The following is a 20,066-nucleotide window of genomic DNA, read 5'->3' as shown; positions in this document are numbered from 1 at the left end:
CTATCATTTCAGTTTGGATAAAGTTTCTAGGGTTAAAATTACATCTATTCAATATGGAAATCCTCTACTCTTTAACAACTGCTTACGATAAGCCTCTCAAGGTGAATAGTCCTACGATTGTTGTTACCAGACAGTCTGTGGATTGTGTTTTAGTTGAGAGAGATATCACTCAACCAGCTCCGGATGAGATATGGATTGACACTATTCACAATGAATTAACACTATTCACAACGGGTATTGGCAAAATGTTAAAATAGAACCACATCCTCCTTATTGCTCACATTGTAGTATGTTTGGCCACAATTCTAATATTTGCTATCGTTTGCATCCTCATCTAAGGCTGAATATCGCTAAAGATCAGTCATCTACCATCCTTGCTATGAAAGTGCAATCCGATCCTCTTTCCAATATCGCAGTTTCAGATGAAGAACACCTTACTACAGGTACAGATCCAAATGTGCTGATACCACTTACCGTAATTAAAGAGGTCTCACTTACATTCCAAGCCACACGAGAGTGCTCTTTCGACCCGAAAGAAGATCAGCTGGTACAACAAGTAGTTGTCTCTAATGTTCAACAACTTACACATATTCTACACACTTCAGACCATTCTGCTGATCAGGTGAGTAAATCCTCGTATGAGGAATGACAGGTCTACACGAGGAGGAAGAAAAAGAACGGAGGACTGTTCGATCTAGGGAATCTATTGGATGATGCATTAGTTACTACTGACAATGACACTCATCTAATCAAATTATTAGTTGGCTCCTTCCCTAGAACTAGAGGCCGAGGCAAGGCAAAATTGAGTCGTTCTCCAGCTACCTAATACTCCTATTTTGGCACTTTTTAGTTTTTATTTTTTTAGATCTTTTATGTATTGACTGTATTTTCTTTTTTTTAAAACCATTTAATATGGTGATTTTTGTGTGGGCTAGGTGTCATTTTTAAATAAAATTTTAATAAAAATGAAAAATATGAATTGGGATTTTAACATAAATTTTGATACTTGAGAGAGAATTTGAATAATGGATGAAAGAGGTTGGTTCATTTGTAAATAACAAGTTTTGGGTGGTATGTAGTTGCTTCTTTTTTGTACATTCATCTTTTGCAAAAAAAATTGTGTTTTTTATTTAACATTTAAAGATTAAATATAACGTTTTTATGCTAATCCCTAAGGAGTTTAATATATATATATATATATATATTATAAATTCTTTTGTTTTGAAAAGGAATGGCTAGAGGTTATTATATGAGCCTCGGTCAATCCTCATGCGTCTAAGAATTCGAGTATCAAACCCTACACTCGAAGGGAATCGAATCTCAGACCAGATGAGACCTACACCTGACAAGCAGATGCCCGACCAACTGATCTGAGTATGCGACGCTATATATATATATATAGACACACACATATGTGTGCATGTGTGACTCTTGTGTAATTATATATATCCATACACCATACATACATAGGCTACCCCTGGACAGCACACCGGTGGATCGCAAACGCACTTTGCGATCCATCTTTTTCAAATATATATATACAGACACGCATGCACGCACGCACGAGCGCGCGCACACACACATACATATAAACATATATAAATTTATTTATGTAAGTGTATGAATATGTATATTGTACACACATACACATACACATAATATATGTATATGTATGTATAATAAACATAAACATATACATAAATATATACATATATTGGACCTTGGTGCTAGTGATTTTTCTGGATTTGTCAGTTCTAAACAATGTAAATACTTTTCAATTTCTAAAGTTCATCTATGCTATGGTTGTTCTATTTGATATCTTGCTTGATTTTTCAGTTAATTTTGGGTCTGAAGCATGGAGTAAGGCTTCAGGTAAAATAACGCTCATAACTATTTTGGTTTAAACTATGAGCTTCGAACAATACAAGTTTCACAAGTTCAATATGCTTAGTTGTTCTAAAAGCTTCCACATGTTGTCAATATCTTCTGCATTTTTAGCAAGGTTGTTCGCCAAGATGATTATCATAGCACTAGCATGTTCAACCGTTAAAAAGTTTTGGGAGGAATATTAAGAGTAAATGAGCCACCCTTCATAGGATGAGTGAAAGAATTGCTATTGAGTTTTATTTTTCAAATTATTAAACTTCATTTGTAAGTTTATGTTTTAATCTAGGGCTTCGATTCTATTTTTCTCTTGATGTTGGAAAGCAAGTTTATCAAAGATACTTTTAAAAGTTATACTAAACAAATAATTCAATCATTTAGATCTTAAACAAGTTTTGATAATTCATCAATTCAATAGTCAGTTAAGCTACAACTAATCTGTCTGGATTTCTTTTTAGCTTAATTGATTTTAGTCTTAATTTGCCTGCCGTCATAGAATAACCTCTCAGAATCTAGACGGATGGTTGTTTTGGGTTGAGACAATGAATTTGGTTTTTTTTCCTCTGTCTGTATTTTCTAATTAGATTATTTTCTATCAGGGAACTATTTATATGTAATTACTTCACTGATTTAACAGAATTTTTACTATTTTTATTGTGTTTAGAGATTTTGATCCCTGTTTTTTTGCTCGCCAGAGTGTTGAATCATCTTCCTTTTCCAAGTGGTGTGTCTGCATCTTACTAAGGAGCATGCGGTGGATACTCCTTGCCGCCCATACCTCGTGGTTTTTCTGTTCTACTTCTGCTCCGTCCGAGCAGCCGCCGAAATCCCTGCTACCTGCTGTCCAACAGCCTGTTTCAACTGTCAGGCAAATCATACCCCTTCCAAACAACTTCAATCACCCATATTTTCATTCCGTTTCCCTTCCACAACTATCTCCTCTAAAGATCGGCTTGCGCAATACCTTCTAAAATGGTGTCAATACGCACTAAAATGGTGTCAATATGAACACGAAGCAAAGAACTGTGAGCGCCAAGAAGTTTAGAGGTAGAAGTATCACTATAATGAAAATTAAGAGTTCATAATCTCAAACCAAAACAGTTGAACATTACATTATCTTGATTAGAAGCTCATTCCTAGAGCAACAAAATCTTGCATCAAATCAACAAAGCCAAATGGAATTTCTAAACTTGCAGAACAAACCCAAAAAAAGCTTAAACTAGAATAGTTGAAGAAGAGCAAATCAAACTACGAAAAAGTTGGACAGATCAGCAAAGTAGACAGCTGGAAAAAAAAGCCCAAGATAATAATGAGGACATATTGAAGTTGAAAGAAACAGCTGAGCGTATATATACTAAGCAAAGAACTGATGAGAGTTATGGTATCCAGTGGCAAAATATACTTACTAAAATACTTGAAATACAAATTCAGAGAAATAAGAAATTTTGCTAAAAGTGAAAATGGTGTTGTATCCCGTGTGGAACAATATCCTGCAATTGCAAGATTTATCGTGATCGTACAGAATTGCGGAATCCTACTCGGAACTATAGCAAGATCCACGATTTCACAGAATCCCATAGAACCAGCTCCCGCATCATTCTCCCGGGCTATAAGAGACTTCTTTTGAACCTCTGTAAACTTCTGGAATCAATCTAACACCATAACAAAATCATTTCGTTGTTACTGCTGGGGGAGCTCTGGCACAAACTCTATGCTCATGTCCACCCAAGACAACTTTGAAACATGTCCTTCCAAAGTCTTCCTGATAGAATAGTTGTCATCTTTTTTTTTTTACATAACTAGAATTAGACCTGCACAAAAATGAGTAATCACACAAACCAAGTTTCGAGCAATTAAATCTATAACCTACTTCTCCCGCTCATATTTGGCAGGACATAGCCGATAAACAAGTTTTTCTTAAGGAACTGACCCTAGAATGAAATCTATGACCTGTTGGACCACTGTCAATGATAGCCACCTTAGGGGTAAATTGTCAGTAAGGAAATCCAGCGACCCCCTTAACAACGGTTGCTCTTTTTCTACTATCATCTTCTCGAATTCACAACCTTTTAGTATAACCAATGCTACTTTTGTTGGAGTCTCTCTCGTAGGCTTAGCTTGAATCTCCAACATTTCTCTCTTATTGGTTGCAAGTTGATACTCTTCATTAACATCTTCATTCTCTTCTATGTCACTGTCCATTTCTTCAACTACTCCCTGCTCAATAAAAAAAATCACCTTCCTGTTGAGAGATAAAACACAATGTGGCCAAAAACGTGGCATTTAAAGCACTTCGAATGCCGGCGATCTCCAACTTTTCTCTACTCTGTACGGGTTTCTCCTTGGGTATCTCTTGTTGCATCATATAGAGTCAAGCTATGTCTGTAAAGTGTCGCGGTCACCAGTTAACATTATTTTTTCACCTTCAAAGCCAGAGTTTGTACATCGAGTAGAAATAAATATGGTTGTAGTTGTGCCACATTATTGATGGCTAGTTTCTGTCCCGTAAGATATCTTGGCACATTTGTTCTTTTGTTTCCATCAACCCACATTTCATTATGATCAAAGTCAGTTGTGTAATCCTCCACTGAGGAGTTTCTTTGGCTCACAGTGTAGAGTTTTATGAACATGCCATGTTGGTAATGAAGGGAAAGATAGTTTCGCTACATATCCCTTTTCTTCTTTAGACTAGGTGATATTCTTACTCTTCTTCCCTTCTCATTGCAGAATATGCTTCAAGTTCTCCCACCACGAAAAAGTATTTTTCCTTAACTTGGCTTGCTTGACTCTTGTGTCAGATGGAACGCCTTTGTACTCAAAGACTCATTCCACTATCTGAAGTTACTCGATGAACTCGTTCAGATCCATGCGACCGTCAAATTCCAGCAAGTCAATCTTCACTCCAAATTCCTAACATCTCCTCTGATGACCCATTCCAAATTGTCAGGGCATTGGTTCTTCGTCATTAGAAACTTCCTAGTGAAGAAGATTCACTTCATACTCTCGATTTGTTGAATCGCTACTGTGACTATAGGTGACCTCATCAAGCTCTATCCTCTCAAAGGCAGCTAACCTCTGTTATAGATAGACGATTCCTCATTGCATATCCTCCAAGGTGATATTTTGGACACCTTGTTGAAAGTTCACCCTTCATGGCATTGTGTCAATTTCTCCCAATCAGAAGTTTGACAGATATAAGATTGCAATAAAAGGTTGGCTTTTGAAAATTTAGGATTAGGGCTAAGAATTATGATAGGAAGGGTTAGGGTGTGGTGGATGATTGGGGGCCTTTTTTTTTGACATATTAGTTTAGATTGTGTTAAAATTTGGTTTGGGATCAAAAGGAAGACAAATACCTAATTTTAGGATTTGGTAGGCTCTGTACCAGATCACACCATTTTAGGACACCTAGAAGGTGTTGAGGAAGCAGATTTTACGGGGAGAGAGTTGTGGAATGGTAAAGGAATGAAAATATGGACAGGGTCAAAGATGTTTGGAAGGGGTACCATGCGCTCGGTGACGAAAAATCGATTGTTGGACATTTGGTGGCAGCAATTTCAGTCAGTGAAACGAGGAGGATGATCCACTACTAGTTCATAGGCGAGATACAGACACACTACCGACAAAAGAAAGATAACAAAAATACTTCGGAGATAATAAAAGATAAACAAAGCCTCTAAAAACAACAATAATAATAATAAAAAAAGTCTACTAATAAAAAAATAACACATAAATAGTTCCCTAATAACAAATAACATAATTAAAAAATATAAAAATAAAAAGAAAAAAAAAAGAAATTTTGCTAAAAGCGTAAAGAAGACTGTATCTCGTGTGAAACATCATCCTGCAATTGTTAGATTTACCATGATCTCGATGAATTGCAAAAACCTGTTCGGGACTATAGCAGGATTAGCAATTTGGCAAAATCCCACAGATGCAGTCCCCACATCACATATGATTGGTTGTTGCATAAATGCTTAAATAAACTAAATATTATATTGGGCTACTTTTTTGCAGCTTTGTCTAATTAGCAGGTTTTTCCATAATGAAGCATACAACAACAACAACAAAGCCTTAATCCCACTATGTGTGGTCGGCTACATGAATCCTTTTTCTCCATTGCGTCCTATTTAGTGTCATATTTTCATTTAGTTCTAATAAATTAAGATCAATTTTTATACAATAAGCCCAAGTCTTCCTAGGTCTACCGCCGCCTTTGTTAAAATTAGTCAAATCCAAAACATCTACTCTCCTAATCGGATCATCAGATGGTCAATGCTTAATGTGACCAAACCATCTAAGACGACATTCTCTAATTTTGTCCGTCAAAGGAGCTACACCAACCCTATCACAGATATAATCATTTCGCATTGTCTCCAAGTGTAAATCCACTCATCCACCTAATCATTGTCATCTCGACAACACTTAACATAATATTATGTTTCTCTTTTAAAGGCCAATATTCAACGCCATAGAGCATTGTAGGTCTCACTGCCGTCTTATAAAATTTTTCTTTCAATCTAAGTGATACATTTCTATAACACAAAAGGCCCGAAGCATTCCTCCACTTCAACCAACCAACTTGAATTCTACTATTAACATCCCCATCTATATCACCATCACTTTCAACAACAAACTTGATATTTTTAAATCGTTCACACCTTTTAAAAATTTGATCACCCAAAGTTACACTTCTGTCACTAGAGCTACTACTACTAAAATTACATTCCATGTATTCAGTTTTAGTTCTATTTAAATAAATTAATTAATTTATAGTATGCAATTGCATTTTTATATTGTATTTTTGAATGATCTAGTCTATACTCCATTTGGCCTTTCATGTAGATGTTGTGTTTAATTGAGTAGTAATTTGTTATTGTAATTAAAAAAGTAACCTTTTTTACAAGTGTAACTGCTTAAATTTAGTATCGTTTGAGCCAAACACAAACCTAAATCTAACCAAAATACAAACACAAGGTTTTTAAACAAAATCAAATATAACCTTAAGCTTGAACAAAGCAAAGATTCGTACAAGCAAAGTTCAAACATGGGCTGATGGGCCACCGCTTGCTCAAGCCAAGCTTACCCCCTACTTACAACAGAAACACAAGTCCAAAAATTAACCCTTACAACAGAAACACGAGTCCAAAACATGAACAGTGAAATCAAGATTGCATCTCAAAGTAAATATAACAAGAATCTACAACTCATAAAAAAAATAATATATGCATCTAACTGGTCCTAAGGAATTCTTTACCTGTATACTAACTAAATGTTGGCGATGTTCAGCAAGGGTTGCTGCTAAGGACTCAGCATGTCCACCGGTACCATCATCAAATGTACTGCGAAGTAGCTCTGGGCCCTCTCCATCATTAGCTTTGGCCTACAAAACAAAAACCTGTCACTGATCGGCACAATGAATCACTGTATGGAAAAAGCAATAGCCACTGCACCAATATCGCATGACTTTCTCCTGTTGGTATATGCAGTTGCAAAAAGAAAATAAAAAGTAAATAAATAGATAAAATAAAATAAATGGAAAAAAAACTCTGACAAGAAGTTATAGAAACATGTAGCAACAGAAATCACACATCACAAAAGAAATATAAACCATTTAAGAATGGAAGCAGGAAAGAGGTGAGATTACAAAAACTTCTGAAAACTAGCCATCCTATCTATAAATGTGTAAATAGAAATCCTTACCCAGAAGAGAACACAACACATCCGATGATATGTTTTGTTGCCAATTAATGGAAGTTGCACTTCATGGTTCAAAAAGAAATGGAAGTTCGGTTTGTAGGAAAGCTTACTTTTCATATTTGGTTGTGGAAGAAGAGTAACTGTTTGATAATGCTAGTAAAATGAATCCCTTTTATACACATGTTGATAGAGTGTCAATCAGAGGACTGATGGTAAAGGGCTTTGAAGTCGCTTTGTGTGCAAAGTGCGAAGGGTTGGGTGCTATGTATTAATCGATCAAGAAATAATTAAATGAGGGTTATGGATCTTGGCGTAAATTACCTAAAAAAAGACCCAATAGCCTGAGAGAGGGCATCTTACCAACTATAAAGAAATTCATCATTGGATGAATTTTCAAAGAGAAAATAGATTGCATTCATTAAACAATGACTACAAGCGCTATTTAAAGAATTTGCTTGGCCTATCTATTATTTAATAGCCTTTCACGCTTGATGCCAAATAAATCCTAAAAGAATAGAAGGCAAGAAATTTCCTTCATAAATAAAAATAAGACTACATATGACAAAAATATTCCAATCATGGAAATAACCTCCTTGAAATGTAATGATGAAACTTTCCCTATTACTTTTATTCTATCAAACTACCAACTTATATTATCTACACATTCAAGCTAATATTGTTGATCTTGATCAATGAGATAAAAATCACTCAAACATCTAAAATCATCGTTTTCTTAGTAAATAATCATTTATCAAGCATAATAGAAAACAAGAACAATGAGATGCCATATTGAAGGGTAGTTAATTATTTCATTCATGTATTTCTAAATCATTTATAACTATCATTAATAACCCATGAATTTGAAAGTTATGCCATTTTAAAATATTCACTGTCCAAAATAAAATATTAGAAACCATCCACTAAAAAAACATCATCTCATTGATAGATGAATGATTTTAAAAGTTATTAAAATCATTGCACTAATTAAGAAGTGATATACCGATCTTACATTTAAGGGTAATATAAATGAAATCTGAATAGCTTAGAATAAATACTCCCCTCATAATAGTGAAAAGGTCACATGCATGCATAACTTTTTTTCCCTAACAAAATATGCCTTCCCTCCAATCCAGATTTCAAAGTTAATCTTCAAGTGTAAAATCCAAACAATTATTTATTTTCCCGTCATTTGAAGTAGTGGCAATCAAATACTATTTTAATAACATTTAAGATCATTTAACTATAAATCAGTTAAATCAAAATATTCTTAACAGAACGTTTAAATTGCATTAGAAAATATTGTGACTTTTACCGTGTAATAAATTTCCAGAGCTCGGAATAAAATATATGGGCTTTTTATTATATTTAGAGTGTGATTGAGGTATTGATTGGACAAATGCATAAATAAAACTAGTTTTTTAAGCCGGATCTCTCTCTCTCTCTCTCTCTCTCTCTCTCTCTATCTAATTTGCATTACAAAAACTACTAAATGGAATTCTAGAAAAATATATCATCAGAGGATTTTGTTAAAATAATTAAATAAATGCTATAAATTTTACTAAAAACTTAGCATACTATCAACTAATATATATCACATACAATACAAAACGAACTTAAAGGGTGAATAACTAAAGTGACATTTGGAATCACTCTTAATTATTTATTTTTTTCTACTTTCTTTATTTTCTAGCAAGAAAAAAATGCCTTGCACTTCTATGTTTTTCTTATTCTTTAAGAAAAAAAAATGAATTTTAATTATAAGCAACCACAATCAACCTAGCGTACAATCAACCACAAGCAACCACAATCATCCAGAAGGCCACAATCATCATTCAATCAACCTAGCGTACATCGTGTTCATCACATAGTAAACATTCATCATCCTTCTCCCCTTTCATAATCTTGGTCAGCCCTTTTAAGGATCAATAGATTCACAGCACACTCCTACAATCTCAAATCCTAACCACACTCAAATCAATACAATAAGTATATGAGCAGGAATCAAAGATGAATAGAGGAGAAAGAAGCTGACTTTAAATGCTTTACGCTCAATGGCTGCTTGGAAACATTTGATCACTCTCTTCCACTCCACTTCTGATTTAACCGCACTCCTACATGAGTGACCCATGTAAAAATCCTAGTAAGATGAATATCCACAATTGATTCCATAATCATGAAAATAGCAAAATGGAAATGAAAATTTACTAGGTAAGCACTAATAGTGTTGTGAAAGATGATACTACTCCACATTATGTATCACCGACACCTCTAGAAATGCATCATACCCATGTGGACACGCGTTGGACACGAACACGAGTCTGACACACCATGACACATATTCGACACTACAAAATATATCTCTGGATTTTTCAGACGAACATGTTTGAAACACACCTTGAAATTGCATTGGATACTTGCTCGACACGGTTTTAGGAAAAAACAAACAAGTGAAATTAAACATTTTAAATATGTGTAAAGCCCTAAATATAACTGTTAATCTCGTTTTTGGTGACACTTCTCACCACTTTCCTCATCTAGACCAAGATTTCCTTCATAGTGCCCTTAGGTGGTTGATCTTGGCCTGACAAAGGGCTTAGATTAACTTAGCTGGATTCGAGATTGGCTTAAATTAAAACTAGAACTAAATATAATTCAAACTTAAATCAAATTAAACAAACCAAAATTAAAATTTAAAATTGAAATAAATTAAATTTAACATAAAAAGACCCAAATGTATCGTGCTCTCTCCAGCTACCGTCACTATGCTTGAAAGAGCATACCACAAGTTTGACGATGTTTTGACATCATTTTTAGTTGAATTTGTGAGCCTCAAGTTTTCATGCATGAAATTCTATAACGTAAAAAGTTTTCTTCGAAGCGTCATTCCACGAAACGGGTAATGCGAGTGCTTCCGGATCATCGACACCGATCAAATGAGCCTGTTTGCACCCAAATCAAATTTTATTTAGGGGCGCATCAGAGCCACGGTGATTTAGAAAATAATAATAATAATAATTGATATATCAATATTAAAAGAAAATGAATTTAAAATCTTATCACTTGAATCAATATCTAAATTAAAACACAAAATTAACTTAAACAAAACACAAATTTAAATTAACCTAAAATTACAAATCTTAACATAAAGTTATATCACCAATGAAAACAAAGTTACACTTAAATTAAATCACAATTTAATTAAAATACTTAAGTTAAACGAAACAAACAAATATAATTAAAATATTAAATCAAACAAATTAAATTTAAACTTAGAAATTGAATCATAACCTAACATAAATATTAAAACTAAAATTAAAAATAATTCAAACTCAAATCAAAGTCACAATATAAATATAACTAAATTTAAAATAAACAAGAAGCTTAACCAAAACAAAAAACATTAATCGAAATTAAAATCAACAAATCATTAAATTAAAGAAAATTTTTCAAAAATACCACTTTCTCATAAATGTGCAAACAAATATGAATTGGGTGGTATATATGTAATACCCCTAAAATTGAAACTAACAAATTGTTAATTTAAATTAAATTAATTAAATCAAGTTAAATTTAAATCAACTAAAACCTAATCTAATCATAAATATAAATTAAAATAAAATACAAATTAAACATGATTGAAATTAAAATTAAGATCAAACTTGAAAATTAATTTAAAACTAAACAAAACATTAAAAAAAGAGAAAGATTTACATATGAACCACTTAGCTCCTATATATTTACATATCTAGCACTTAAAACTCCTTTTTAACATATTTCTCCAGCCATAGAAGCTAGAAGAGTAGTGTAAGTGTAAAAATTTAAATTCTAAGGTATAGACATGTAAATACACAAAGAAAATAGTGGCATGTGTGTAAATCCCAAATCTAAACTCCATCCAAGTCAAAACTCAATGCCCTAAGCCCTTTTTAATTCCAACCACCCGATCTTGCGATTCCTCCCCCTCCACCCTCCCCTTTCCCTCCTACCCAAAGTCTTTCCTCGTAGCTGAAAGGAAACTCCACCAACCCAAAGGTCTCTCCTTTGCTCCATGCATGAACCACAAGCCTTCCCCTCTCTTCCATTCACTAGAGTTGCAGGGAGGAACCAAGGAACTTACTCCCTTCTTCAATCCAAAGCTAGTAGAACCAAGCCTAGCCATGAGGAATCGCAAGGTTCTCCCTCACATATTTGCAAGGTCAGCAAATCGAAGTCTTCTTCCTCTCTTATTTCCATGCACAAGCAAGAAGCCGAAAATCCCTCAAAGGCTGCTTTAATCCTTCATAAATCCTGTTCAAGCTACATGAAAAGGCGCCAGTAGTTGACTTGGATCATCCTTTTTTTAAAAAAATTATCAATTCATTTCTTATCATTTTTAGTAAGATGTAAGTGATATATATGTCCAAATAAATTGTTTGTGTGAAATGTGATGCATATCATGTGGATTCTATTGGGTGATCGCAATCACTTACATTAACACGAAGATTGTTTGCTTGCATGTGCTCTTATAACTTCATTTAACTTCATGCATATTGAAAATTTTTTTAACATATATGAGGTTATATTTAACTTGTTTAAACCCTCCTGATGTGTTTCCTAGAGGTTGTCCAAAATTTCTTCAAAGTGCAACCCACTATCTTGCTGAAATTTGCACAACTTTTTGTCTTACACCATTTGAAACACGCATAAATCCTTCTCAAAATAGTCTTTGAATTCACCATAAAACTGTTCAAAATTTGAACAAAATCAGCTAACAAAGTAGCATCTAAGTACTACAAAATCTATTACAAAACAACCTCAAAACTCATTCAAGCATTGCTCAAATTTAGCACCCAAAAAGCTCTCAAAATCCATTCAAGCATGCCAAAATTTCAGCTCTCAAACAACCTCCATAATACAATTAAATCACTCTCAAATCTATCCATCATTTAAACCATGCATTGCATAAACTCAACCCCTTTCTTGTTGCCCTCCAAAGAAATTAAAAAAATCAGATATCTTATATAGATGACTTGCAATTCGTTACAAGCATGATACTGTCGGTCGCCAAATTAGAAATTGTCGGCAGCCGGAATGGATATCTCGATGCTCGATTTTAAAAGAGGTTTAATTTAATTTATATATATAATTTGAAAAAAAAATATTTTAATTTTTTGAAATATAAGACCGAACCGATATCATATCTGTAATAGTTTAAATGATCGAGTACAACACCACAAGCGATACATCTATCTACAGGAATAGACATATTACTTACTAACGCGACTTGATTAAATAAACTAAAAATTTTATAACATCCGTTTTAGTCTGCGAACCTTTGTATTAAACGACAAATTCCACTATTTAATACGGGAGATTAAATAAGATTTATTTTAAGCTGCGTTCTTAAGTTCCCTATAGAGGCAAGTCCCTATAGTTAATTATATCTCAAATGACTGAAATCACTTAAAAAGACTCTCAACTAAGATCAGTGGTCTTATCTTTAAGATTGCAAAGTTTAGATTTCCAATGATAACTGCGAGGAAATCAAAGGGAGAAAAGCTCAAAATATGAACAGTTATTTTCAGGAGTCAAAGGAGTGAAAGGAGAGGATGTCACGGATTCAGGGAGAACCTAGGTGACTTCCCAACCATCTTACGATTGGACCTTAACTCTAATGAGACATCCTACGCCTCATCATCGCAGTCTCGATCGTAGCCCTCCGTCCGCTTGCTTCCACGCTCCGCTTCTTGGAAAGACTACTCTAAGATCCTTAACATTTCGATTATAGGCTCAGGGTTGTGGTGTGTATAAATGTACAGTTATTGGGTCAGTGGCTCACTACAGGGTATCTTCCAAGCCGGGTGTCCTACTGGTCTCTAACCTAAAAGACCCCTGCAAGTCTTTAGAAGCAATATTAATTATAAAAGGGAACATGCAACGGAAGGCAGTAAAAAGTAAACAGTAGTATTATAGGCATGAATTATGTGTATATGCAGGAAAGCGTGCAGTAGCAAAAGTAAACGCTGTAAATGTAAAATAAATTTGTATACCTGACAGGTCAGCAGTTCCTGAAAAGACTCAAGAAAAGACGGCATATGACCCAAAGTAATTCGAGGAAAACCGTCGAAAAACACAAAGAAATTCCAAAGGAAAGAAATCACAAGTGCTTTACAAAGATTTCGAGGAAGCCGTAGGAAAATCACATACAAAAATCAAAAGAAAGAAAGAAAGTCGTAAGCATTCGGGTCGGGCTAGACTCAGAATTATGTATTCTCGAGGGACTCCGAAGACAACTATCGGTCACATGTATGTATAGAGCTCGACATTCAACAAGAAATGTGTCTATACTAACTTCGGTGGGTACTCCTTAGCCCAATACCGATAATTAATAGGTGGACAATCAAATTATATTATTTAAAATTTATATTTTTTTTGTATACATATAGGTTTCATGCATAGAAGAAAAATAGTATCAATTTTTGGTAATGAAAATATTTTGAAAGTAGCATATCTGTTATTATCGTATCTGCTCTTAACATTTTCTTTTTATTGAAAATATGATTATCCACAATTCAATCGCACCGCTGGGGCTAGGACCACCAACAACTTAAGAAGGCAAGGGTGTCCTGCTAATCTAGTGTCGGTGAATAATATTGTCATCCTACGTTTCACCGGGTCCCTGGATTGGGTCCTGATGTCGTAGGATGGAATATTATTTCGCTCTACCACCGAATGACTTTATCATCAAGGCCTAATACCCAAAAGGACCGTCCAACTTACGACATTGCTTGATGGTTTCACATATAGCCATAGCTATACGAATGCACTTATGTTTCGAACATAAGTATTTAAAACCCAAACCAAGAAGCTAGGCAAGTGAACCGAAAAGCAAAGAAATGCAAAGAAATGAAAAAAAAGGAAGGCTAACCCACCTCCGAAATCAATTTAGAAAAGAAAAGCCAAAAAGGTAGGAGGGTTGGCCTAAAACATCCAATTGGTGGGACTTCCCGAATGAGCAATGAGATGGACACATCCCCAAGCCTTCCCTAACATGCCAAAAGAAACTCTCCTCCTTTTCTCCTTTCTTTCTTCATTTTTTTTTTAATATTGAAATGAATTCGGCCCAGCAGGATTGGACCCTGAACATCTCCAAGCATTTAACAAATCATTCTTCGGTAAGGGACATTCAAATTCTTCGAAACAATAAGAATTAAGACATTCCATTTCACGATTCTCAAATCATTCAATTCCACATCAAATCAAAAGTTTCCAATGCCATATGAACCCAACCTCATACAAAGAATCCCATATAGGTGCTCACGGTCAGGGCAGCAAGGAGCCACCAAACAAGTGCACAATGGAACCAACCAACACAAACAAGGGCTCTTGGGTAGACGCAACAAGGGGAGCCACAAAACCCAAACCAACAACCACAAGCTCACGGGTAAGGGGAGCAAAGGGGAAGCCACCAGCTAACATCCAACACAAACAAGAGAACACAACAGGAGGCTCACAGCCAGGGGATGCCAAGATAGAACACCAACCCGCACCCATACCTAGGAACTAGCAGGAAGGCCCACGGCTAGGGGAAGCAACAAAGGGGACAGCAAAGCCCAAACCAAGCAAAAGAAACACAACAGGAACTCACGGTCAGGGGCAACTAGGAAATAAAACCAAGCCCAAAACAAGCTCCCAAGCTTTAAAAGAAAACCAAATTTTCATCCAACATATATTTCGAATAGGGAAGCCTCACCAGGAAATGAAACTAAACCCCAAAACCACTGCTCAAAACATCAAACAGATTCCAGTATGCATTCGAACAGGAGCAGCAACGAGCAAAACTAAACAACTAAAAGAGCTGCTCAAAGAAAAAAATAATCCCAACATGTATTCGAACAAGAGCAACAGCAGAAAGAGCAAAACCGAGATACCAAACAGCTGCTTAAAGAACAAAAAAAACATTCCGACATATATTCGAATAGAGGGAACAACAAGAAGCAAAATCCAGCCATCAAACCAAACCTCCAAGAGCCCTAAAATCAAATAAAAGCCACCTGAATATGTTTCGAGTAGGAGGGCAACAGGGAAACATTAAACAAAGCCCCCAAATTAAGATCTTCAAAAGCCTCAATATCAAATTAGTACAGCATAAGAAATCGCAGCCCATAGGGCTAACACAGCCCAAAAATCCACATGTTAAACCCAAGCAGAAATGAAAGCCGCAGTCTAGAAGACTAAAACAGCCCCTAAACTTCAGCATACCAACATAGATGTGACAAGAACATAGGGAGGAAGCTTACACATGCATAAGAATTAAACCATGTCTTTCATTAGCCTACATTCTTAGCTAAGTACCATTGAATATTTAAAACGGGCCTAATAGCATGTATTTGAACTGAAGTAAGCAAAAATATAACAACTAGCCATGATTTCAACATTAAATGTCATCAGGAACAACATAAATCCCCCCATGCATGCATTCCCCTATTTTAACGCCATGTGTCGAGCAGGGAAGAGGAGCAAGAAAGAGGAAACATACCTTGCTCGGGCTTCTGTAATCAACAAAAGAAAGCCACGATACTCCTAAACCTCAAGCTCACAAGCAAAGCCACAGCACTCCCGGATTTTTAACTCACAAGCACCTAGCCGAGAAGAAATTTTTTCAGAACCTCCCCAGGCCTTAAGCTTTGTAACCTCACAGAGAACTCCCCCCACCGAGTTTTATCGACGGCAGCCAGAGAAAGAGCTCGCGGGAATTCTCTTGACAAAGCACGACACCCAGCCGAAAGAAAAGAACACCCCAGTCGAGGCCACAGAGAAAAAAGATCGGGAAGGAGGAGAAATTTCCCCATTCGTGACACAGGGAACACACGCACCTAGTCAACCTACCCCGAATGAGCTTCCGCGTAGCGAGACGAAGTAGAAAGCTTCTAAAAGAGGAGATTTCGGGCAGAGGATGTCGAGATGAGAAAAGTCAACTCCTCGTCACATGAGGAGAAAACAAGCCAAGAGACGTGCGGTTAAGGCTCAATCCAAGCACAGGCACAAAGAAGGGGGGATGGCGAACCCACGAGAGGAGCCAGAGCATCATATTTGGGACGGAAACCCGAGGGGTCCCGATTTTGGGGAGGTTAAAAGCTCAAGCCCCCTTCCCCCTTTTAACATATCTTATATCATATTAAAAAAAAAATTAATAATATAATATAAAGTATGAAATCCCCAATGTGTGCACGATGCGACATATCAAAATGGGTGTCCCCTTTAGCTAAATTCAACGTCCTGGACGTGCCGGCGCAGTCTGTTTCGCCATCCGGGGTCGTCCGGACGACTTCATTGAAAGTCGGGTCGAAAACACCTCAAATTTGAATTTCTTTAAAATAATTGTTTGTGCTTGATCGTAGAGCCTCCTACGGATGCAGATGACGTGAATCTTGATAATTGTGTGCATCGTTGTGTGCATTGTGGTATGCGTGCATTACGTAAGCGCGCGGAGATCGCAATGGGTTTTCCTAGGGTTTCAGATCCTAAGGGTACTCGACTCGAGTTTCGTCGCACTGGTTTTAATCGACTCAACAAAGCGTTGAGGATTTTAAAACCAGTCACATGAAACTGTGAGGAGTCAAGAAGTGACTCGAATTTCTAATCGGTGAGGGCCCCAGGCTAGTTCTCTAAGAGAGTCGGTAAGAAACCCTGAAGGCTAGACCCTATGCTCTAAGAAGAAAGAAGAGACCTCACAAAAAATGAGGTCAACAGACACCTGAAAATTTTACATGCATGACAAGCGATTCATATGTTCCTACTGTTTAACAACCAAGCAAATATATTCATATACACCACTCAATTTTCATGTATTTATATATTTAAAACTTAAACACAATTTCTAAATACATATTATTTTACCCATGCATGAAGAAGTGTATTTTTCTATTTAAAAATCAAGATAGTGGTATATTTGATATGATGCAAATGATATTTTTGAAGTGACATGCAAGACTTAATTGATATGAATGAAATTAAATTGTTAGAGATGTAAATATGTGAGATCCACTGGCATATATTTAACTTTTATATGTAAGTGTATATTTAACAAGTATACTACCACCCTTACATATGCATGAAAAAAAATTTAGCAAACAAGCAACATTAAATGATGATGATATTTTTTCATGTCATGCAAGATTTGGGTGGTATAATTGTAAAAATGAAAGTTTAAGTGTTACATATGTGAGAATTTGGGTGTTATATGGTATTTATGTAACCTTTCTTTTATCTTTCGTGCATCCAAATTCACTTATGTTAACACTGATTTGTCTTTTAGATAGATATATAATATTTATCTATTCACATGTTCGACACATAAATTTCAAAAATCTAAGTGAGAGATTTGTAAGAAAATAAGGATTAGATGATATGCACGTAAAACTCTTTTGCATGCATGTGTGACATCTTAACTTTCATATCCATTGGATTGTTTGCATGCTTATCACTATGCAGGTTTTTTTATGATCCTATACTGAACGGTTTCTCTAATATCTTCTTTGTGCATTTGCGAGCAAAAATTTGATTGTCGTCTGAATGTCAGGTACTCACGAAGCTATCTTGGAGCAAAAAAGAGGGGCGGCATCAAACTTCGCATTGGTTAGATTTTTCCAATACCTCTTGTCTTTTCTTTTAGGACCATCTGTACATATCTTTGTGAGGGTAGCGGTCTTCGATCGTTGGTATACCCCTTATGGGGTGGCAGTCCTCGGTCATTGATGCACCCGTTCATGGGAGTGGCGGACCTTTGTTTTTGAGTCGTTTGTACACCCCTCTATATGGTTGGGCGGTTCACATTGTTTGATATGATTGTATTTACTCTTCTTATTTAGATATGTATCTGCAATCATTGTCATGATCGCATGTGAATGTATTTGCTTTCTTTTACATATGCACTTTTCTTTTCAATTCATGAGTTTATGATTTCGAATTTGATAAATCTATTTAGTGGTTGGTTTAAAATCATAAAATTATTATTTTTTTTTTTTGTTTTGTGTCACATGTAAAAAGAGGGTGCTATAAAAAATGTAGTTTGCATGCTTAGGTGCCACGTGGGTAAGACGATTAGCTCTAGGTTCACACCACACACTCAAGTATGAGACATAAGTGCAGTCAAAGTGGAGACACAAGTGTCTCTATGTTATCAACACTAAAAATATCCTAAGCTAGGGGCCTAGTTTTGTTCTCTAATGTGTCAAAGTCAAACGATTAATCAAAAGTGTCTTACTTGAGTGTGTGTGTGGTGTGAACTAAGAGCTAATTGACTGATCCAGATGACACCTAAGCATGCAAAATACACTTTATATCACATGCTCTTTCTACACGCGACACAAAACAGAAAGCATAAATTTATCATTTGAAACCAACCTCTAAATGGATTTACCAAATTCAAAATCATAAACTCAATGCATAAAAAGAAAAATGCAGATTAAAAAAAAAAGTAAATACATTCATACATATATATCACTATCTACAATAACAATAAATACAGATACAAATCTAAACAAGAATAGTCAATATATTTATATCAACATAATGTGAACAATCTACCCCCACAAAAAGGTATACAAACAACTCGAAAACAAAAGAGAGTCAACCTCACGAAGAGATGTACCAATGACCGAGGACCCCACAAGGGGTGTACAGCCAGACAGTTTTAAAAGAAAAGACAAGAAGTTTTAGATAAATCTTACAAGTGCGATGTTTGACATCTTCCCGCTTGTTCGCTTCAGGGTTGCTTTGTGAGTGCCCGACATCCCAATGACGCTCGAATTTTATCTCACAAAAGTACATAGAGAAGATTGTATGAGAAGCGTTTCAGTGTAAGATAAAAAAAAATGTGCATGAACATGCATGGTGATAAGCATGCAAACAATTTAATGGACATGAAAGAAGATGTCACACATATGCATGCAAAAGAAATATACATACATATTATCTAATTTTTATTTACTTAAAAAAATCACACTTACATTTTAGAAATCCCAGTGTCGGACAGGTGAATAAATAAAAATTGAATAATATATATTTAAATCAACCAAAAGGTAAATCAGTATTAACATAAGTGAACTTTGATGCATGACATATAAGGAAAGAGTTATATAAATAGCACATAACACCCAAATTTTCACATTATAGTAACAATTAAACTTTCACTTTTACATTTATACCACCAAAATCTTATATGTAAGGTTGTAAATGAACGAATGCACTCGATGAACTTGAACTAAACTCAATTAAGGCTCAATCATATTTGTCCAAATTAGTAAATAAACAAGCTTGAAAAATTTTTAAAAACTCGAAGCTTAAACGAACTGAACATGAACATACTCTTTTGTCGTTCAACAAGTAACTTGTTAAATACTCGATATTAGACTTGATAATAACACTTATTATTTATATCATATATTATTTAAATAAAATTTAATTAATTAACAATTTTTAAATTATAAATTTAATAGTAT

General features: G+C 35.2%; 1 protein-coding gene across 1 annotated transcript in view; it reads right to left on the bottom strand.

Annotated features, from left to right (window-relative positions):
- The window catches only part of LOC110032598 (AUGMIN subunit 6-like), a 54,623-nt gene that overhangs the window by 11,377 nt on the left and 23,180 nt on the right, over nt 1–20,066 (bottom strand). The window contains 1 exon segment of the mRNA XM_020736271.1: nt 7,142–7,267. Within this exon segment, the coding sequence (XP_020591930.1) occupies nt 7,142–7,267 (126 nt within the window).

This window comes from Phalaenopsis equestris, unplaced genomic scaffold (assembly GCF_001263595.1).
Source record: "Phalaenopsis equestris unplaced genomic scaffold, ASM126359v1 Scaffold000979, whole genome shotgun sequence".
Classification (NCBI taxonomy): Eukaryota; Viridiplantae; Streptophyta; class Magnoliopsida; order Asparagales; family Orchidaceae; genus Phalaenopsis; species Phalaenopsis equestris.
Note: the sequence above shows the minus strand (reverse complement) of the source record. Positions and strands in the feature narration are given on the sequence as shown.